Source organism: Mirounga angustirostris, unplaced genomic scaffold (assembly GCF_029215605.1).
Source record: "Mirounga angustirostris isolate CCGP_5_RB_7025 unplaced genomic scaffold, mMirAng1.0.hap1 SCAF_12, whole genome shotgun sequence".
Taxonomy (NCBI): domain Eukaryota; kingdom Metazoa; phylum Chordata; class Mammalia; order Carnivora; family Phocidae; genus Mirounga; species Mirounga angustirostris.
Window position 1 is genome coordinate 1605573 of NW_026991720.1, and position 23096 is coordinate 1628668.

The window sequence follows — 23096 nt, forward strand, 5'->3', positions numbered from 1 at the left end:
TTTACTAAGATATGATTCACATACCTGACAATTCACCCCATTTGAAGCGAACAATTCAATGGCTCTTACTGTGACTGAGTTATGCAACCATCAGCACAATGCATTTTTGAACATTTTCATCCCCCCCCAAAGAAACCCTTTACCCCTTCGTGGTCCTCATTTCTCCCACCCTCCCAGCCTGGGACGATCGTTAATCTACTTTCTCACTTCAGATTTCCCTCTCTGGACATTTCAGAGAGACGGAATCCTGTAACGGTGACCTTCTGTGATTCGCTTTCTTCACGGGGCCTGTTCTGTTCGGCGGTCATAGCGGCTGTCAGGCCTTCGTTCCTTTCCGTGGCCAAATCAACTCCTGTAGTATGGATAGACCAATTCTGTTCTTCGTCAGCTGACAGACATTTGACTCATCGCTCCCTTTACGCTGTTGTAGAGAACGCTACAGTGAACACTTCTTGCCGAACATAGGCTGGTTGAGTCACAAGGTAACTGTGTAACCGTGGACCGTCCAGCCCGTTTTCCCAAGGGCCGCACTGTCTCACATTCACTCTTTACCCCCACGCGGGGGCAGCCCAATTTCTCCACTTCCTTGCCAGCACTGGGTATTATCGGTCTTTGGGACTCTTTCCGTCCTCCTGAGCGTGGAGTGGTCTTGCACTGTGGTTTTGATGTGCATTTTCCTGATGACTAATGATGGTGAGCATCTTTTCATGTGCTTATTGCTCATTTATTTATCTTCTTTGGAGAAGTATCTATTCAGATCCTTTGCCCATTTTAAAATTAGTTTGTCTTTTTATTACAGAGTCCTGTCTATATCCTAGTACAAGTCTCTTATCCGATATGATTTACAAATACGTTCTCCTTTTAGTGGGTTGTCCTTTCAGTTTCTTGATGGTGTTCTTTGAAGCAAAAAAGTTTTTGATGAAATCCAACCTGTTTTTTTCTTTTTGTGTTCTTGGTTTCATCTCTAAGAAACCGTATTATTCCTGACAATACTGCAACGTTTAGCACTGTTTGCAGGATGGGCTGTGCTATGCTGCCTTTTTTTTTTTTTTAAAGGTTTATTTGAGAGAGAGAGACAGAGCATGGGGAGGGGCAGAGGGAGAAAAGTGGACTCTGCCTAGTGGGAGGCCGACACAGGCTGATCCCACCACCCTGAGATCATAACCTGAGCCGAAATCCAGAGTTGGATGCTTCACTGACTGGCCACCCAGGCACCCCCCGAGTGCTGTGCTCTTTGTATCCCTCAGCACCTTTCTCCTTTGGTAGTTGTCTGCTCGGTCGCACTCCTGCACCAGTGGGACAAGTGAGGTAGGGACCCCTCCCCGTTTCTCACTGCCACTTCACACCACACCTGCCCCCCCCCCCCCCCCCCCGTCCCTGGCTGTGACTCGCCTGCTGCTGGGCCAGAGTAGCCACTGCAGTCCCTCCCACGGCTGCCAGCTGCCTGCCCTTGACCCTGACCCCGTGGCCATCTGCCGTCCACTCTCGTGTGCCCTTCTGGCCTCTGCCCCGCCCAGGCACCCAGTCTTCAGGCCTGTCCTGGAACCACTGCTGCAGGTAACCAAGTGCCCCTCCCTGATCTGATTTCAATCACCCCGCACTCTGGCTCCTTCCTGCCCAGTCCATGCGGCCCTCATGGCCGATGACGCCATACCTCGTCTTGTCACCTTCTTGTTGCCCTGCCCTCTGATCCTCATGAAGAGCCTCCTCTCCACAGCCCAGATTTAGAAGTTCATGGCTGTGCTCACCTCTTGTGCCCTCGATTCCCCTGTACCCAGCTCGCCCTTTGTAATACCCGCCCAGGTTCAACATGCCGCCACCTGCGTCTGTGCCTGGACCCCCCGCCTCCCGCTCCCCTGCAATGATGCTGCTAGCCTCAAGGGAGCCTGAGGCCGGCTGGCTGTCCTGCCGGGTTTCCCTGGCCCGGCAATCCTCACACTCAGCAGGGACCCACCCCACAGTTCGGGGCCCAGCAGGCCGGAGGCAGAGTCCATGAAAAGGCTTGACTGACAAGCCCCATGCAGCACCCCTTACCACTGCTCTGGGAGCCACCCTCTGAGACCCCTGCGCCTCCTCCTCTTCTCACTGTTGCTCCCCACCTTCACCCGGCCAAAGGCTGCCTACTGCCTCAGGACAGCGGACGCACTCAGATAGCTCATGGGCTCCCATGTCCCACAACCGTGCCCCACACTCGGCCTCCGCTTCCCGCACAAACTGCCCACGCGCGTCCTGGACTGAGCGCCAGAGCCTGCCGGCCACCTTCTCTAGGACGCTCCTCCAGCAAGTGTCCCTGTCTGCACAGCCACGTCGGCAGCAAACATGCATGCCTGCTCTCTTCTTGAAAACAACAGGTCAGCTCCATCAGGCCCACACACTTCAGCTACTGCTGAGATTTTCTTTACAGAAACACTCAAGAGCTGTCCCACCCGCCAACCCTTTCCTCCTGTAACCATGAAGAAGTCGGCTGCAGCGGAGTGCCCCAGTCCTGAGTGTGGACCCACTCCGTCAAAGCACTCAGTCCCGGGAAGAAAAAGTTACCAGCCCCCCACCCCCCCCCACAAGGAGAAAGGATCTGATGCCCAACAACACAAACTAGTTTTGCCTGTTTCTGAGCTTATATAAATGGAGTCCTACAGAATGTACTTCTTTTACTCACATGAGGTCTGTGCCGTTCTTCCACATTGTTGTGAATAGTTGTGGTTTGGTCATTCGGTGGTTCACGTAAATATCCCACAATTTATTACCAGCCATACCTCTGAAAGGCATCTGGGCAGTTCAGTTTGGGGTTATATAATGTAGCGTTACTGTAGCCATTCTTATACACGTATTTTGGCAGATCTACGTACGTATTTCTGCTGGGATGCAGCCACAGAGGAACAGGATTTGGTACATAATAAGGTATTTCTGGAAGACACTGCTTCCATGTGCTGAGGCTCTGGCCTCCACCCTCCATGCAAGCTTCTTGAACACACTGTGAATGCTCACTTCTCAGCCTTTATTGTCCTGACATATGAATAGCATCTGGCACTATTCATCATTCTCTCTCCCTTGAAACACTGTCTTGATTTGGCCTCGGAAATACCACACTTGCCTAGTGTGCTCCCTGCGTCTCCAGCGGCTTCTCCTCACCTTCGGTGGCTACATTCTCCTGCAGTCTCTGAACTCTCAACCTGGCCCAGGACTCAGTTCTTCAGTGCTATCTTTTCTCTAGCTACACTCACTCCCTCGGTGACACCGCCCAGTCTCACCACCTCAAGTACCACCTGATGGCTCAGCTCAGACCTCGCCCCTCAACTCAAGGCCCAAAGATTCAACTGCATACTTAGCAGACATCTCAGGACCTAAGGAAAAACAAACATCTCATCATCCCTTCCCAAGTCTCCCCACCGTGGTCGACGATACCTCTATCCTCTGGTTCTCAGAACAAAATCTGCATAGCCCTGCTGTCTCTCTCTCCCTCATATCCCAATATCCCCTTGGGTCTTCTCTCCAACACTACTTCCCAGGAAAATGGCCTCAATATAAGGATATTGATCTGTGTTTACCTAGTGTTTGGGAGTGCTTAAAATTTATGACAAGGGATATCTCAATAGTAAGCAAGCTCTACTTTATTCAGGAGCAGAAAGAATTTTGGTAAATATCTCAAAGGGGCTAAAACTACAATGATACTTTTAGGAGTGGAATCAACTGAATTCCGGAACATACTTGTTATTTTTACCATACAATCTAACTTACTTTTATTTCACATATAATTTTGAAGAAATAAAATGAACTTATGACTGATGGGAGAAGTAATCTGCAGAAGGGTGAGCACTTGGTTGTTAAAGGGAAAGACTGTAAACTGTGAGTATCAGGGAGCTGTGAAGGCCAGTGGGATCCTCAGAAGGGGCAAGAGTCCAATAAAGTAACCACTTGTAAGTTATTATGGTCTTTGATTTTTCTGCTTCCAAAAAAAGTTGAAGGTCAACAAGAGCAAACTCATAATGAACCATCCACTGTGGATAATTGGGAGATTCAGAGAAAGCTTGCTTGTGAAATTTGCTGACATCAAAGTAAAAAAGTCTTAACATTGATTGGAAGGCTTGTGCTAAGCACAGAATGATCAACTATTTGCTGAATATTATGTTTAAAAAATCTAGGGGAAAAGATATATTAACTTTAGAGACAAGAGCACTTAGTCCAATGATAATCAGATGAAGAAGCTCAATTACACTGACCCTTAATGAGTTTGAGAGTTCAAAACAAGATATTATAAAAGAGCAGCTTTGCCATTTACAGACCAAGGTAACTTAAATCACTAGTACTCACTTCAATCTACACTTTCAAAGGCTCAGCAAATTCAGTGAGCATTTTACAAAAGGACTCTAATGATATAAAAGAATAAATTTTCCCAAGTCTCAAAAATCTCAGGGTAGGGCGCCTGGGTGGCACAGTTGGTTAAGCGACTGCCTTCGGCTCAGGTCATGATCCCGGAGTCCCGAGATCGAGCCCCACATCGGGCTCCTGGCTCAGCGGGGAGCCTGCTTCTCCCTCTGACCCTCTCCCCTCTCATGCTGTTTCTCTCTCTCAAATAAATAAATAAAATCTTTTTTAAAAAAAATCTCAGGATAAACTGTTAACTATTACACTCTCTGCTACATTAAGTGTACCTGTATTCTACTAAAATACAAAATTATAAGCCACATGGAAGTTTCAGGGTCTGCTAATTAAAAATTGGAAATACATGACCAAGATATTATCAAATAATCTATTTATAGGCATCCTGTTCCAATTAAATCAATATTCTGAAGCAAGGGGGAAAAAGCCATTTTCAAATAGAATTCAAATATGATAAAAGATTTCCTTCAATAAATTTCTGAACTTAATTGGCTTAAATGGACCTAGGTGCTTCTATCTGTAAAAAAAAAAAAAGTTCAAGTTGACATTACCACATCCTTGAGCTGTTTATTTATTCCCTGTCTCAAGCCTGATTTACAGGCAATAAAATGCAATCACGACCCACACCAGCAGCAGGAATCATCTGCTAATGGAACTTCTAATTGAGAAGTGACCAGTGACATGAGGTAATTCTTTTATGTAGGATTGCTCTTGAAGACCTCTTTGCACTTCATCACAGTAAACAATCACTAACATATGCATTAAAGAAAATTTAAATACATTATGACCCAATAAATATCATAATCAATCAATACACAATTTTCTTCCCCTAAGGATTTAACGTGCAGATATCACTATTAGGGCCATACTGTCACGCTCACTAAGCTCTGGACAATTTTTAACATGTTGGTACAAAGTTTAACCATTTGCAACCAGATAATAATCAGATGTTTTAGAAACTAGTATTCCCTTAGGAATTTCCAGAAAATGCAGAAAATTATATAAGTAAAATCTTCAATACATGGAACTAAATTATCTACCATCCTCCTATAACTAGAGTTTTGTTACTGGTTCTGTCTAACCTTCACTACTTTAAAGAGCTTTACTGAGAAACAATTTAATAAACTTCATTTTTGGGAGAAAGGTGTAGATCCCAAATTCTCCTCCCTGGAATCTGGTACAGAGATACGTATTCTGAAGTAGAGGAGTAGGAGCGATCTATTATCTGCTCTGAGCCTCTAGGACGCCACGATGGAACCGCCTCCTCACGGTGTCTGCAGCTGGGAGCATATCCTTAAACAGAGGGGAAAATGAGTTTATCCTCACCAAACTTACAAAACTACTGGCCAGAAAACTTCAGTGGACCAGGACCGTCTAATTATCTTGTCTCTATATTAATCAAGATTGGACAATTTATACATTCAGGAAGAAAAAATAATGCCAAATTTTAGTAAGATTTAACTCATGCAAACAAAACCACTTCCTCTGTTGTCTCTAACCACACTGTGTGAGAACCACTGAATTTAGGGGTTTCTTCAGGGGTACCCGGCCGGCTCAGTCAGTGGAGTGTGCCACTCTTCACCTTGGGGTCATGAGTTCAAGCCCCAAGCTGGGGGTAGAGACTACTTAAATAAATAAAAAATAAGTACTTAAAAGATTTAAGGGGGTATCTCAGTTTAGTCTAGCAAAATAGAGGCTCACCATTATTATTTTAAAATTTAATTTTATTACTATTAATTTAGGAGATTCTTGGGCTCACCTTAATAGAAAGAACTAGTGCATCATTTCAAAGATTTTCATGAAATGGGTTATGAAACATATTCTCGTCCGGGAGGAGCTGAAGCTGAGTTACAGGGACCACTGCCAGGGAGAGACGGTATCTCATGGAGAACGGACACCAAAGCCAGCACGCGGCTTCAGGTGGGAGAGACAGGTTATGTCTTTAAATGAATTAAAGTAGAAAATGATCTGTTTGACAGTTATGTTAAGGAATTTAACACCAGGCCAATGTCTGAAATTTGTCTCTGAAATGACAAGGAGAGCCTAAAGAAACATACGTACACAATGATGAGGTTAAGTTAGAGCCCATTTCTAAACTTGAGCAACACTTAGAGTCTTTATTATTAAAGTAGCAACATTTGGAATCAGAACAAATGAATGATAATGGGCCTCCATCCGTGCATCTCAGAGATACAAATAAAGGGGTATGATTTTTATACTGAGGACCTACCGGTTCCCTTCCACCACCCCTCTGCACTGTTAGGCCTGGGGCTCCATTACCATTTGTCATTAACAAATACACACACAATACTGACTACACAGGTAATCAAAACAACGCCACACTGGCACATGGCTAGACAGAGAGGTCAATGAAACAAAACTGAGAGTAGAAATAAACCCTTACATTCACGGTCAACTGATTCTTGATAAGGGAACCAGGTCAGTCTTCTTAACAAATGGTGCTGGGACAACTGGATACCCACATGCCAAGGAATCAAGTGGGGCCCCTAACTCACACCATCTACAAATATTAACTCAAAATGATGTGTAACTGGAAAGAAAGGAGCTTATCTGGCCCCTGAAAACTTAAAAATAAAATAAAATCCTTAATCATACCATAAAAACATTAGGTCAAGGGGCGCCTGGGTGGCTCAGTTGGTTAAGCGACTACCTTCAGCTCAGGTCGTGTTCCTGGAGTCCCAGGATTGAGTCCCACATCGGGCTCCCTGCTCGGCGGGAGTCTGCTTCTCCCTCTGACACTCCCCCCTCTCGTGTGCTCTCTCTGTCTCTCATTCTCTCTCTCAAATAAATAAAATCTTTAAAAAACAAAAAAATTAAAAAAAAAAACACATTAGGTCAAAATGGATTAAAGACCTAAATATGAGAACTAAAACCATGAGACTCTTAGAAGAACACATACGGGTGTAAATCTCTGTGACCCTGGATTAAAACCGTCGTGTGACCATGGTTTCTTAGATAAGACTGCAAAAGCTCAGGCAACAAAAAAAAAATAAATGCATTAAGACTTCATTAAAATTAAAAACTCTGGAGCTTCAAAGGCCACTATCAAGAAAGCGAAAGACAACCCAAAGAATGGGAGAAAATACTTGCAAATCATGAGGAGGGTGATAAGGGATTTGAAACTAGAATATATAAAGGACTTAATATAAAACAACTCAATTTAGGAAACGGATGATGGACTTGAAGGGACCTTTCTTTTCTTTTTTTTTTTTTTTGAAGACTTTATTTGACAGAGAGAGACACAGTGAGAGAGGGAACACAAGCAGGGGGAGTGGGAGAGGGAGAAGCAGGCTCCCTGAAGCAGGGTCCCCGCAGAGCAGGGAGCCCGATGCAGGGCTGGATCCCAGGACCCTGGGATCATGACCTGAGCCGAAGGCAGATGCTCAACGACTGAGCCACCCAGGTGCCCCTTGAAGGGACCTTTCTGCACAGAAAACATGAAGCGCACAAAAAATGCCCAACATCGCTAGTCATCAGGGAAATCAAACGCTCATTATAATGAGATACTATTTCACACCCACCAGGATGGTTCTAAGAAAAAAGACTAAAATAAAGAAAGTAAGTAAAATAAAGAGATTAAACAGATAATCTTGGGGCACCTGGGTGGCTCAGTCGTTAAGCGTCTGCCTTCGGCTCAGGTCATGATCCCGGGGTCCTGGGATCGAGCCCCACGTCGGGCTCTCCGCTCTGCGGGAAGCCTGCTTCTCCCTCTCCCACTCCCCCTGCTTGTGTTCCCTCTCTCGCTGTGTCTCTCTCTGTCAAATAAATAAATAAAATCTTTAAAAAAAAAAAAAAAGAGATTAAACAGACAATCTTAAGTGTTGGCAAGGTGTGGCGAAACCGGAACCCTCAAACATTGCTGGTGGGACTGTAAAAGGTTGTAAACACTTTGACAGCAGAATCACGAGTCCACACTTCCAATCCTCGGTACAGATTTCTCTCGGGTAAGAGAAATGCACACATATGTCCACACAAAACCTTGTGCAGATGGACCCCAACTCAGGATTTTTCAACCTCACAATGGGGCGAAAGCGATCCACACTCAGCAGAAACCGTGCTCCGAGTTCTGAATGTGGATCTCTTCCCGGGCCAGCGATACGCGGTCCGATCCTCCCCCCGTGATGCCGGGCGGGGGCCGCAGCTCCCAGCTGCCACGCGATCACGAGGGGCCACGGCCGATACACCGACAGCCATCTGCACCCACACAGCCGTCCCGTCCGTCACTTTCAGGACAGCGTGCCGTGTGTTCCAGGAGATATTCGACACTTTACTGTCAAACAGGCTTCGTGTTACATGACTTTGCCCAACTGTGGGCTAATGTGAGCGCTCTGAGCACACTTAAAGTGGGCTGGGCTACGCTGTGACGTTCGGTAGGTTAGGTGTGTGAAATGCATTTTTTTTTTAAAGATTTTATTTATTTATTTGAGAGAGAGAATGAGGAGAGAGAGAGAGAGAGAGCATGAGAGGGGGAGGGTCAGAGGGAGAAGCAGACTCCCTGCCGAGCAGGGAGCCCAATGTGGGACTCAATCCCAGGACTCCAGGATCATGACCTGAGCCGAAGGCAGTCGCTTAACCAACTGAGCCACCCAGGCGCCCTGCATTTTCAACATCTCATATTTTCAATTTATAATGGGTTTTTATCGGGATGTAACCCCATCCTAAGTCAGGGAAGGTCAGTACACAAATGTTCATAGCAGCATTATTCATAATAGCCAAAGGGTGGGAATACCCAAATGTCCACTGATGGATGAATGCATAAACAAAATGTCTTATATCCACACAATGGAATATCACTCAGCTATAAAGAAGTTCCGACACATGCTACGATGTTGAGGAACCCTGAAAACATTCTGTTAAGTCAAAGAAACCAGTCACAAAAGGCTATGAATTGTTTCTATGAAATGTCCGGAACAGACAAATCCACAGAGACGGTAGATGAGTGGCGGCCTAGGGCTGGCAGGGGTGGGCTGGAGGGGAACAGCTGCTAATGTGCAAAGAGTTCTCCTGTCCAGGGTGACGCAACCGTCCTGAAAGTAAAAGCAGTGATGGCTGCACACCTCCGTGAACATGTTAAAAACCACCAAACGGTACACTTAAAAGGCTGAATTTTATGGAATGTGAATTATATTTCAAAAAAGCTGTTATCTATCAATCTATTCATTTATTTTTTTAAAAGTCAGAGCATGATCTGCTTTGCAGACACTGATTTGTACGTTGCTTCTCAAATGGGCAACTCCAAGGTGAACAATGGCAGGTCTGTTTCAGAGGTAGAGAACAGAGAGCTACAAATCTGAGCTATAAGAAATTTTACTATACAGCTGAAAATGATGATAGTTCTGATTAATTCTCACAGAAAACAATGACGATAGCAACATTAACTCCTTAATTACTTACTTAAGGATGATACTCATTAATTGCAATTCCTACATACTGAGTCCGTGAATAGCACGCATTCCATTTACCCCTTGGCTTGACGTCACTGTGGTGGGCACCACGGTGTCGCTCACGGTCCCCACCCTCCCAACCTCGTAGCAGGGGGTCACTGTTCACCGCTTGACCTTGATACACTTCCTTCCCTTCTAACACCCCGTCTTCTTTGATCTTCCTCCCCCATGGCCACTCCCTCAGTCTGTCTGGATGCCAAAGCGCCGAGGGCCGACTCCTCAGGCTGGCTTTCCTCCTTCCATCAGCCAGGCACCCACGCCAGCAAGAGCTCCCCTTCTGACCTTCCTTACTCACCCAGTCCACACAGAGACCACCCCTGGCCCACCTTCCTTGCTCAGGACACCTGAAGCCAATGCCTCCATCTGGGCTTCAGAGCTGCTCCACACTGCAGTCACCAGCCACCAAACCGATCGAGACCTGCATCGTGCATGTGATTCCCTGAACCAGCCCCGTGCCAGCTAGACGCCAGGCCACGCAGACAGTTCTCGTGGAGCATGGCGGCTCGCCAGTCCCTGGCTGTGTCTTCCCAGCTTGCTAAGCCATCCCTCTCACCTGGCTCTTCATCGACATCTTACCTGCACAAAGCTACCCTATCTTTGAAAACCAACCCACCCATTCTTTTCTGGAACATGTTCTTTCTTTGGGGATCTTCTCTCCTTCCCTTCAGAGTGAAGCCTTCTGAAAAGGTCACCGACACTCTTTTCTGCTCTTATGCCTTTGCTCTTCTTCAGCCCCAGCAAACTCATTTTTATCAAACCACTCCACTAAAAACATCACCGGGGACAACCCCACACCCATCAGCTGATGAATGGACAATGAATGTGGTTGTCACAGAAGGAACATGATTTGGCAATACCAGAGCGAAGTGCTGACACAGACCATACCTCTGGTGATCCTTGGACACATGACTCCAGGTGAAGGAAGCCAGTCACTAAAGGCCACGTAGGTCTGGTGCGATTATACGAAACGTCCAGAACAGGACACTCTATGGAGACTAAAGGTAAGTTAGCGCTTGCCTAGGGCCTGGGGAGGGGAAAGGAGAGCTGTTAACAGACGCAGGAGATGAATGTTCCAAATGTGTTGGTGGTGACGGCTGCACAACTCTGACTACACTGGAACTATTGAACCGTACACTTGAGAAACATTCATTCATTCATTCGTTCATTCACTCAAGTGATCTCAAACTCATGACCCCAAGATCAAGGGTTGCACGCTCCACCGACTGAGCCAGTCAGGCGCCCTGAATCGCACGCACATCAAGTGGGCAAACTGCAGGTATGTGAACCATCTCTCAATAAAGCAGTTCTAAGAAAACGCGCCAGAGAAATAAAGACTTGCGGACACATCCCGTGGTCACTCTTAGTCCCTGCTGACCTCACAGGCCAGTGTCCCAGACCCTTAAACTCTTTAATTCTTGAGTCTCACCCTCTAAAATCCATTCGCCCCATGTTGTCTCCTTACAAATGTAGGAAGTCTCAGCCCTTGCTCAAACCAATGATTTTCCATGACCCATAGGATGGAGACCATGCGACACAAAGGTTCTTTACGATTTGTCTGTTGGCTTAACCCTACAGCAGAGTCAGCAAACTGTCCTGGAAAGGGCCCCAGAGCATAGCCTTTATTTGGGCTTTGTTCAACTGTCGCTGTAGGGAAAGCAACCAGACAATGTAAATGATGATACCTGCTGGAATTCTAACTTTTTTTTGTTTTTAACTACAAAGAATAGGAGGCCAGAGGCTGTAGCTCGCTGCCCTCAGTTCCAGAGTGTCACCTTCAGTCATACCTTTGACCTGCAGAAGCTGCACCAGCTATGATTCTTGTGTTATAATCCAATCTGTCCCTCAAAATGCTTTGGACAGTAAATATTGAGTATCAGGCATTCCTAACCCACTCTTAAATAGGGGAAACCAGGGCGCCTGGGTGGCTCAGTTGGTTAAGCGACTGCCTTCGGCTCAGGTCATGATCCTGGAGTCCCGGGATCGAGTCCTGCATCGGGCTCCCTGCTCGGCGGGGGGTCTGCTTCTCCCTCTGACCCTTCCCCCTCTCATGCTCTCTATCATTCTCTCTCTCAAGTAAATAAATAAAATCTTAAAAAAAAAAAAAAAAAATAGGGGAAACCAAAATGCATTCCCAGACTATCCAAAAACCCTAATGAACTTCCTCCAAATACCATGGAAAACATTTAACTCCTATAACAATACATCAACGATTCTTTTTAGAAGATTTTATTTATTTATTTGAGAGAGAGAGAGAAGCAGACTCCCTGCTGAGTGGAGAACCCAACATGGGGCTCGATCCCAGGATGCTGAGATCACGACCCGAGCCGAGGGCAGACACTCAATCGACTGAGCCACCCAGGCGTCCTTATTTAATAATAACCTTATTACTGGATATGCTGTGACCCTTTACAGATCCAGGTATGTTCCATCTTTATTCTATGCTGCGAGGTAGACCCCCAGTAATGAAAACAAGGAAGATACCTTCTGAACTGGAGCTGGTGGCTGGCGGAAGCCCCCGTGAGGAGCCAGCATCGCTGGTGGGGAGGACAGAAAGGTGTGCATCCTTCAGATGAGGCAGGCCAGCAGGAAACCACCGGCCCTGAGCCCTGCGCTCCCTCCAGCTCTCCCCTCAGCTCTCAGGCTGTTGTATCAGGCTTCTGATTCAGAAGGTGAGTCTGGGGTAAACCCGGGTCACTGTCACTAGAGTGACTATTGGTTAACAAGAGTCTGAATACTTGGGGATCCTGGCACACTGCCCCACATGCATCAGGTTTTCTCTACCCCAGAGTTATGATGAGTGGAGTGAATCATTCAAAGAAAAATCAAGAATCAACTTTTCATTTCCCAGGGAAATGACCTAGATGATTTCCCACCTCATTCAGAACAGTTTATTTTTTTATTTTTTAAAGATTTTATTTATTTATTTGAGAGAGAGAGAATGAGAGACAGAGAGCACGAGAGGCAGAGGGAGAGGGAGAAGCAGACTCCCCGCTGAGCAGGGAGCCCGATGCGAGACTTGATCTCGGGACTCCAGGATCATGACCTGAGCAGAAGACAGTCGCTTAACCAACTGAGCCACCCAGGCGCCCTAGAACAGTTTAGACCTAAGTCTCACTTACTGATGTTATTGGGATATTTACCAGCTGCATCCTGCTAGGATTGGCAACTGCTGACGTGGAATTCAAGTATAAAGACGCAAACAAAATAAAACGAAGTAACCCAGAAATACGACCTTGCACATAAATATTCCCCCATTTAAAAATGTTAGTAATTAATTAAAAAGAAAAAACCACTAAATCTCTTTTTTGGACTGCATTTGACCCATAGGGAAGCAGTTAGCCACCCCTGATTTAAATGGAGTCTCGCGGCCTGGGCCTGCTGTTCCCCGCCTGTCCTACAAAGTTCACACGCTGACGTCCTAACCCCCCCGGGTGATGGCATTAGGAGGGGGAGGGCCTCTGGGAGGTGATTAGGTCAGGAGGGTGGATCCCTCAGGAATGTGATCGGCGTTCTTATCAAAGCGACCCCAGAGAGAAGGGCCCCCAGCAAGTGAGACCATGTGGCATCCTGACCAGAACTTCCAGCCTCTGCAACTGTGAGGAACAAAGGTCTGTGATTGATAAGCCGCCCGGTCTGTGGGGTTCTGTTATGGCCGCCTGAAGGGGCTACAACAGGCTAGGACTGATCTAGTTTATCAGTTTCACCACTAAATAGGACGCTTCCACAAGGCTACACACACCATTCATCAATTTTTTCCTTTCATTTACAGGAGTTTGTGTAGCTGGTCGGCAGGGGTGTAGGATTCCGGTTACTAGAGCATTTCTATCATGTCATCCTTTTTTTTTTTTTGAAGATTTTATTTACTTATTTGAGAGAGAGAGAGAGTGAACAGAGAGAGCCTGAGCAGGGGGAGGAGCAGAGGGAGAGGGAGAAGCAGACCCCTGCCGAGCAGGGAGCCTGACACGGGCCTCAATCCCGGGGCTCCGGAATCATGACCTGAGCCGAAGCCAGACGCTTCATGGACTGAGCCACCCGGGCGCCCCGATCACGTCATCCTTAATGGCCATTTCTCACAGAGTCTGCATACAACATACAGAACACTTAGCCCATACCCAACAACTATGGTCTTCCACCCTGTAGCACTTTACACGTTTACAGAACCTTAAAAGAACCACTTGAACACTATGGACAAGAGCAACGGGGAGACTGACAGTATTTCCAGGGTGCACACTGAGGCAGGAGACATCCACCCAGAGACTTCGACAAACAGGGTTTTATAATGTATGTCCCCCAGGTTTCCCAAATGATTTATGTCTGTGACTACTGTGCATGCAACGTGTAACAACGAAGTGTTAGTTGTCATGTAAAAGAATACCGTTCAGGGTTCACCAAAATTACTTCAGCAATTCTGAGTAAACATCTTCAATGACACAGAGCAACCACACAGAAAGGCAGAACTTCCAACATCCTGTGGTCTGAGGTCCATGTCCATACAAAGTTACTTTACCTTTCCAAGCATCCTGCCCAGGAAGTAGTAGTGTCTGGCGAAGGAATCTCCCACGAGCATCTGAGCGGCCGGGCTGGGGTACAGGAGCCCCTCATTAGTGGTCTTGAAAAACCCCTGGTTGGGGTTAAATCCTGACTTGAGCAGCTCATTCAGAAACTCTCTGAAAATCCCACCACCGTCGATGCCGGCTTCGTCCAGGCCATGGGCATTGAGTAAGTGCACACGGATCCGCTTTTTCAAATCAGGCTCTGTGAAAGCAAGGGGATTAACAGGGGAGGAGAGAGGATTTTAAAAGAAGGCAATAAAATAAGCTGGTATTACAGGAAGTTTTGGGAAGGGAAGCAAGAATATTAGAGATATTTTAATACAGGATTCAAAAAAAAAAAAAACCAATGAGAGTAAAAACAGACAACGAGACGGACCCATATTTTCCCCAAAGCTGACAATGGGAGAAAGAGAAAGAAGTTGACTTATCACACATGGATGTGAGGCGAGACAGAGCGCTCAGGAGAGAATTAAGTTACCCCTCATATTCTAAAGGACATGACACTCTAAAGTACTCTAAACTACAAGGAGAGGAGGGAGGGAATTAAGCACGTAAGAATACAAGGGGAACAGAAATTGTTACCAGGAAAGGCAAAAAACAAATGAATAAAGGAGACATCGGTGCCACAACAGTAGAGTCTTGGAAAGAGGTGAACAATGCAGGAGAGTCAGAACCCAGAGTCTCCATTTTCATTTCAAAGTGTTATCTGGCTGAAAAAGGTCAAGTCTTTTTGGTCATAGTGTGCCACAAAGATAAAAACACAAAAAAATTTGCCAAGTTGCTTAATTATGCCTGACATCTTAGAAAAACGTCCGGCCAGGTCCTCAAGAGGACAGTGTGGCTGGGCTGACTCCCCTAGAGTGATACAACAGACCCCAGATACAAGCCAAAGACAGGGATTCTGCCAAAAGTCGAAACCAGGTGGTCTTCACTGGACAGGCTCTCTCAAGCTGCAGGTTTGAGAAAGTAACTGGCACGTCCTTCCTCCTTTCCCCCCTGCATCCTGGGGTGCTCTGCATCTCAGCGGGCGGGGAGGGGTGGAGGGGGCGGGCCACTGGGCAAGCGTGGTGGGTGCAGAGCGGCTCGGCCCAGGTGGGCACGTGGAACCAGTGCTCCGGGGCTCTCATGAGCGGCTGCCATCTTTCAGGCTTCCTGTGCGGCCACCTCAAACCTCCCGAGGGACAGGGGACCTTGAGAAAACACTCCAGAAAGGGGCTTAGCAGAATGCATGTTTGCCAGAGCCTCCATCACGGCGGTGGGCGGGCGTCAGTACTTCCGAAGTCACAGAACCCGGCCAGGACTATTCTAGAACATGGCTCAAACAGGGCCAGGACGATTTACTGTATGGACTGAGATCTACACCACTGTGCCCAGCAGTACAGACCTCGTCTTCCGCTGAGCCGGCAGGGGAGAGGACAGACACTGTGCCAGGTGAGCTCCGTGCTGACGCCCACATCTCCCGCAGGAGTAAGGCAAACAGACCTAAACCACCTGGTTTCAGCTTGCTCTTGTACTTTGTAAAGGAATAATGACCACTGAGTATTTGCCCCGAGCTAGAAATTACCTGGAATTTTACACACATTACTTCAAGTCCTTTAACAACTTTCTGGGTTAACAATTACCCCCATTCTGGAGGGGCTACATGGGTGAAGGGATGGAGGAGGGCACTTGCTGTGATGAGCACTGGGTGTTGGGTGGAGGTGCTGAGTCAATACATTCTACTGAAGCAAGCATTACACTGGGTATTAACAAATTAGAATTTAAATAAAAACTTGAAGAAGAGGAAAAAAAAAGAATTATCCTCATTCTGTAGTGAGAAAACCAAGTAAAAGGAAGGTTGAGTTACGTATCTAAAGACCTACAGCTAACACTGTAAAGGGGGTGCTATAATTTAAAGATAGGTCTATTACCTACAAAGCACAGGCTTTTATACTAAACCGTATTCTCTTCTATTTTTAAAATTTAACTATAGTTACATGAAGAACATGCTTTTTACTGATTAGACTCCATGAATATGTTATTTGCATGTATTTTGATTAATAGGATTACAAAATACGTTCAATCTCAAGATCTAGGTAAAATGCCAAGAGAAATCTAAGCGGATAATTATAGATGCAACATAAAAATACAGTGGATATTTCTCACCTTTACATATTCCTCTTAATACCCAGTTTTAAGGATGAACTTTAAGCATTTGTTGTATGTATTATTTCTCAAACTGATGGTCAGCAGGTAGCAGATTCCGTAAAAATTCTAAGTGTACAATGCTGTAAGTGGGAACCACTCCACTAGGGCCCATGCTTTCCCACCCTCATTCCACCTGTAGCACCAGCAAGGAGAGCGGGAGTGTGTCATTATCTTTTGCAGACTCAGTGGGCAGTCACAGAAGTCACCCCTCTAATTTGGCTAGAATTGAGATTCTGTGTTCCCTAAAGCTCATTTCTGTGAATGGTAATATACAATAGCATAATAATATTTTCAGAATCAAATCTAGCCTGAGATACTTGCCACTACTTGTTTCTAAGGACAAATTTAAAATATCTATTTATAGGGGCGCCTGGGTGGCTCAGTCATTAAGCATCTGCCTTCCGCTCAGGTCATGATCCTGGGGTCCTGGGATCGAGCCCCGCATCGGGCTCCCTGCTCCGTGGGAAGTCTGCTTTTCCCTCTCCCACTCCCCCTGCTTGTGTTTCCTCTCTCACTGTGTCTCTCTCTGTGAAATAAATAAAATCTTTAAAAAAAAAATAAAAATAAAAATAAAATAAAATAAAATATCTACTTATATACTAAGGTTTCAGTGGGGGGGGGGGGGACCTAAGTAAAATGTTACTTTTATTTTACCCTATTATAGTTTGTTCTTCAGGAAAACAATGTCATAAATCCTGCCCGTTAAATGAAACAAAATGAAACCAACTCACACACAAAAGCACAGACACGCGAGGCTCTCGGGAACCGACTACAGCACAGTTCAGAGCCAGCTCTAGCGGATTCTCATCCAAGCTAACGGATGATGACGTCAAGAGCTACAGCAGTCCTGAGAGTAACAGTGATCACTTCGCCCCGGTCTCACACTGGGGCGGGGTGGGGCAACGAGAGCTCCTGGAAGCCCGGGCCTGGGGCTGGCGCTGGGGCTGGGGCACCGGTACCTGCTGGGCTCCCCACCTCTCTGAGCTCCAGCAGCCAGCTTGATCATCCACGGGGCCAACATCCACACTCCAGAAAACCAGTCTGAGGGAAACGGCTGGCTCAGTCTCGGAGGTGTGAGTTCAAGCCCCACGCTGGGTGTGGAGATTATATAAATAAATAAAATCTTAAAAAAAAGAGAGAGGAAGAAAACCGTCCTGAGAAGACATGAATACGAGATGATGAGTGTCCATAAAGGCCAGATGCGCTGTGAGGACGAGACGGCACGTGGAGCAGTCGTATTAACTGATTATGTGTAAACGATCAGTTAACACAGCACCTCACACCAATTTTCCAGAAGTAAATGCAACATTCTGAGATGATATTTAATTTTACTACTCTCCCTAGCAAAATAGCAATTTTAACACATGGCTTAAAAAAGTCATGTTAATAAGGCCTGAATTAGAGACTATTTGCAGAGATGTAAAGCATTATAACATACATATTAGGAAAAGATTTCTCCAACTCCCTTAAATTCAATGCAAATATCAGCACGCCCTGGGGAGTTAGGGTGTGATCAACTTCTGAATAACTTTAAGTTTAAGGATTCATTAGGAAATTTGAGGCTTGTTATAATTGGACAGTAATGTCTTTACATATTCTTTTTTTTTTTTTTAAGATTTTATTTATTCATTTGAGACACAGAGATACAGAGAGAGAGAGAGAGAGAGCATGAGCAGGGAGAGAGGCAGAGGGAGAGGGAGAAGCAAGCTTCCCACCGAGCAGGGAGCCCGATGTGGGACTGGATCGCAGGACCCTGGGACCATGACCTGAGCTGAAGGCAGATGCTTACCGACTGAGCCACCCAGGCGCCCCTGGACAGTAACGTCTTTAAAAATCATCTACATGAAATAGTTTTAAAGTTAATTTAAAATTGCTGATACACACATCTCCTTCTGGGCTGAGGAGCTCATTCCAACTCTGGCACGTGGAGGAAGCAAGCCTGAACCGAATGTGCACACGGTCGGCGGTCACTGCTCCCTCTCCTAAATCCCACGGCTTTATAAAACCCTCTGGCATCGACCCCCCCTCCATCCCACTCTCAACACTTCTGAGTTGATGGCACATTTACCATCTTGTCTATCGACTGAGTCTTCCCCAGGTTCAAGCGCAAACCCAACACCTACTGAGCACCAGCTAGTTGAAGGAGACAATGGACGAGGACCCTGCCCCGCAGTGTGCGGGGACACAACGCAACAGCTGCACCAGCTGATTCATGGGGACCAGATCCCCATGGAGGGAGGCCCAGTTGGTTTCCAAAAGTACGCTGGGCTGCAAGTCAGAGTACCAGATTTTTGCCTGGTTCACAGAGAAGATTTAAAACGTGCTCTGCTGGGCAAGAGTACGCTGGTGCAGTGGAGAGTGCACAGCCAGGGGTCAGGACTGAGCTGGTGGTGTCTGCAGCCCCGATTCCATGACAAAACCACATCATGTGAACATCAAACCCTCGCACACAAACCCTGGGACAGAGAAGGGGCCAGTGACTGATGCTCGCCACCCTCCGTTACTCCCACAGTAAAGCACAATCAGCTCTTCAAGAAAAAAATGACTTGAAGTTTTGCTCCCCTGGAAGAGGCAACTGTTCATTTCTGACACCCTCCCATCACCTCCTAAAGCTGTGCTCCAGATCCTGCCAAGCTTCCATTGTTAATTCCCTGCATTGATCGAGCCACAATTTCATGCAGTATCATGGATACCATCCTCTGAAGTTAAAATTATTAATATATAAATGATAACACTACACATTTAACACTGGGTGTCAAATAGTCACATGAGACAAAACAGGTTGCTGAGCTCTAAATGCGATCCAAGTCACTGTTTGAGCGTGACTCGCTCCGGTCACTGATGCACATGTCTGTCTGTAGAGGGGTCTGGACTGCAGTGGGGTTTCTTCTGATATGTTAAATATGGCTTAGAGTTTACAATATATACATAAATAGATTATCATAATACCATAATACAGAATGTCGATGGCTGCCCATCAACATTTTCAGAATTAAAAGTTGTCAACTAAATTTTAGACGCAGACATTTGTGGGTGGAGTTTCTTGCCTTAAAAAAAAAAATCAGTATTTGAAAGGCTCCTGTTGGGATAATTATTTGTCAATGTTATTTGATAATACACATCTACCAAATCTGACATAGTACATTCCACTGTTAAAAAGTCATTATGGAACAAGATGACGGACACTAATGTTTTAAGACTACCTTTTTCTAAAATAATCCCTCGCCTCCCCTGCCACATGCAGACACACAGAATCATATATACCATTTTCTGGGGAAAGTTTGTCATAAGCATCTTCGTAAATATAATTTCTTCTTATTGTGACATTAATTCCATCCAGAAATGGACCATCTCCTTGAACTTCTTGCTTATCTGCATAAATCAACCTCTGAAAGATCTAACAAACAGGGGAAGTTGTCAGGTTATCTGAAGCAACAGACTTCTTGTTAGAAATATAAGCAACAAAAGGAAAAACTGCTAAATAAATCTTAACTTTTCTATGTCCATAAATCCTGAAGCGAATTTTCAAAGCCAAGGTATCAAATGTGGACTTTATGCCTTCTCAGTAAATGCGTAATATTTATGTATTTGTAATACTGCCCCTTTCCTCCATTTCATAACAAATTTTGTAACAAATTTTAAAAATCCCAAGCTGTAGTATATTTTCAGTATTTTCTTTTGCAAAACCTTTAGAAAATCCCAGGTGGTAAAGAGAAAAGAATAGCTTTGTAAAGCTATATATTAATATTAGTAAGAAAATCTCCCTAAACAATAAAATTTAAGCAATTTTTTTTGATGCTAAAAATCCAGTAGAGGGAGCTCAGGAACTACGTAATGTCATGTTACATCTGTGCCTGGGTGCCGATGGGTCTTAACGAAGAAACACCAATAGCTTTAAAAGAAACTCACTCTTTTGCTCATCCTATAAAGAAAGTGGGCAGGACTAAAATTACCCTCTCGAAGCCATTACTTAAGAATAGAGCCTAGTAGTTTTTAGAAATTTGCTAAGTTGGTGAACACAAACAAAACATTTTAAATCTCAAAACAGATAAATGTAAACAAAGTTTTGTACACTCATCAAAAATCACCAGGCAGGAATTTAAGATACCTGCCCATCACTCTTTTATAAAGTAGTACTTGCAATAAATAACCTCAACATAATATACAGAAGCGTATCTTTTAAAAAAAATTTGCATTTTCAAAAACAATGCAAGATTTACTAGACAAAAAGACCTTCTACTCCCATTGTAAGAGGATAATGGTGTGATAGGCATTTAAACTACAGTTACAACTAAGGGAAAAAAATCTTTCAAGTCTATACAGAGGTATTTGGTTGGACTAAGCTTTTATAAATCACTGTCAACTGTTACAGTCTAGTGAGAAAAATAACAATTATATAACCAGCTAGGCACTAAGCAACTTCAGAGCTTTTTGCGTTGGTGTTAATTCTTTCACACTGAAACGATGTAGTACGCAGTCAATCTCTAAAGACACCAAAGTGCACACCTTGACTCGCTCCTCGAACGGAACCACGAAGGGCAGCTCTGTCAGGATGGCCAGCTGTCTCTCCTCGGACACAGACAGAGGCGGGGACTCCAAACCCACTGCAAAACAGGGGAACGCCTCCGTCAGGTTCTGCGCACACGTGACCTCACTTCACCGCACTTCGCAGACACAGTGTTTTACTAACTGAAGGTCTGTGGTGACCCCGCATCCAGCATGTCCCAACAGCACTTGCTCACTTTCTGTTTCTGGTAATTCTTTTGATATTTCAAACTTTTTCATACTTAGTATTTGTTATAGTGATCTGTGATCAGTGATTCCCAGTCACTGAAAACTCAGACGATGATCAGCATCTCTTAGCTGAAAGGTTTTTTTTTTTAAGATTTTATTTATTTATTTGAGAGAGAGAATGAGATAGAGAGAGCATGAGAGGGGGCAGGGTCAGAGGGAGAAGCAGACTCCCCGCGGAGCAGGGAGCCCGATGCGGGACTCGATCCCGGGACCCCAGGATCATGACCTGAGCGGAAGGCAGTCGCTTAACCAACTGAGCCACCCAGGCGCCCTAGCTGAAAGTATTTTTAATGAAAGTACGTATATACGCAATGCTACTGCATGCGTAACTTTTCTTTTTTTTTTAAGTAGGCTCCACGCCCAGCACAGAGCCCAATATAGGGCCTGAACACGTGACCTGAGATCAAGACCGGAGCCGAGATTAAGAGTCAGATGCTTAACCGACTGAGCCACCCAGGTGCCCTCGCACACTAACCTTTACATGCACTAGAAAACCAAAAACTTCGTCTGACTCATTTTGGGACATTCACTTTGTTGCGGTGGTCTGGAGCCAAACCTGCCAGGTCTCAGAGGTATGCCTGGACTTTTCCTTTCCAGACTCACAAGGCTACACACTATATGGTTCCATTTAAAGACATTCTGGAAAAGGCAAAGCTATCAGGACAAAAAACAAGTCAGAAGGGGCTACCTACAAAGGTGCATCAGATAATTTGTGGAGTGATGAATCTTTTCTATATGGTTGATCACGGAGGCAGATGTTTACCAAAAATCACAGAACACTAGGGGCACCTGGGTGGCTCAGTCGGTTGAGCCTCTGACTCTTGATTTCGCCTCAGGTCATGATCTCAGGGTCGTGGGGATCAAGTCCCGTGTTGGGCTTAAGATTCTCTCTCTCGCTCTGCCCCTCCCCCCCACTAAAAAAGTTAAAAAAAAATCTCCGAACAGTACATCAAAAAGAGTGGATTTCCCAGTATGTCAACGAGAGCCCATGACCGTGGGCTGAAGGAGAAACGTGCTAGGCCACAGGGAACTCACCGTCCAGGCTCGACTGCAGGGGGCCGATTCTCCCCATCCGCCGGAACCTCCACACGTGTCTGGAAGCCGGGACGTAGAGCTGGGTGACCTGTGGGGCCAGCAACTTGGCTTAGTACCTCCTCGTGCCCCGGCACGATCTCTTACTGGCCACATGTGAACTACATGGATGTTGTGCGTACATTACGCGCTGCCAGGTCCTGCTCTTTGACCTCATGTCCTCTTCATGCATTCTCTCCTTGGTCGGCTGCCCGTTTACACTTTCACACTGTAACTGTTTTCCCTAATACATCCCAAGGAAATCTTACTTGTTCTCTTTAATGCTGTGTAATATCTGCATCTAGTAAACTGTCATAATATGATCACTTACAAATGAAAACACATCACACTTTAAGAATTAACAATTTCTTCTTATTACTAAATACTCAGTGTCTCCTAATTCTAAACACTTAATTTGTCTGCATCAGTACCCCAGGAGGGCTGGGGTCCGCGGACATTCTGTTCAGCCCGAGGCTCTGCCTGCTCCCCCAGCCCTGGCTGTGGCCCCAGTCAGCTGTCCAGCAATGTTGCCGACCATCGGATTTTGCTAGCAGTGTCCCCTCGGTGTTCACGTGGGCTTCTAGGCCCTCCGTTTCCCTCTAAATGTGCAATTACACCCAGAGGTGTCATCACATCCAGCTTGGACTTT

At 45.6% G+C, this 23096-nt stretch overlaps 1 protein-coding gene across 3 annotated transcripts in view; it reads right to left on the bottom strand.

The window, feature by feature from the left end:
- The window catches only part of UBE3C (ubiquitin protein ligase E3C), a 123076-nt gene that overhangs the window by 33805 nt on the left and 66175 nt on the right, over window positions 1-23096 (bottom strand). For all 3 annotated transcript variants that reach the window (XM_045863968.3, XM_045863967.3, XM_054505121.2), the window contains exons 15-18: window positions 22412-22499; window positions 21089-21186; window positions 19847-19979; window positions 14350-14597 (exon numbers count right to left, since the gene is read on the bottom strand). In XM_045863968.3, the coding sequence (XP_045719924.1) occupies window positions 14350-14597; window positions 19847-19979; window positions 21089-21186; window positions 22412-22499 (567 nt within the window). The remainder of the gene's footprint in view (window positions 1-14349; window positions 14598-19846; window positions 19980-21088; window positions 21187-22411; window positions 22500-23096) is intronic.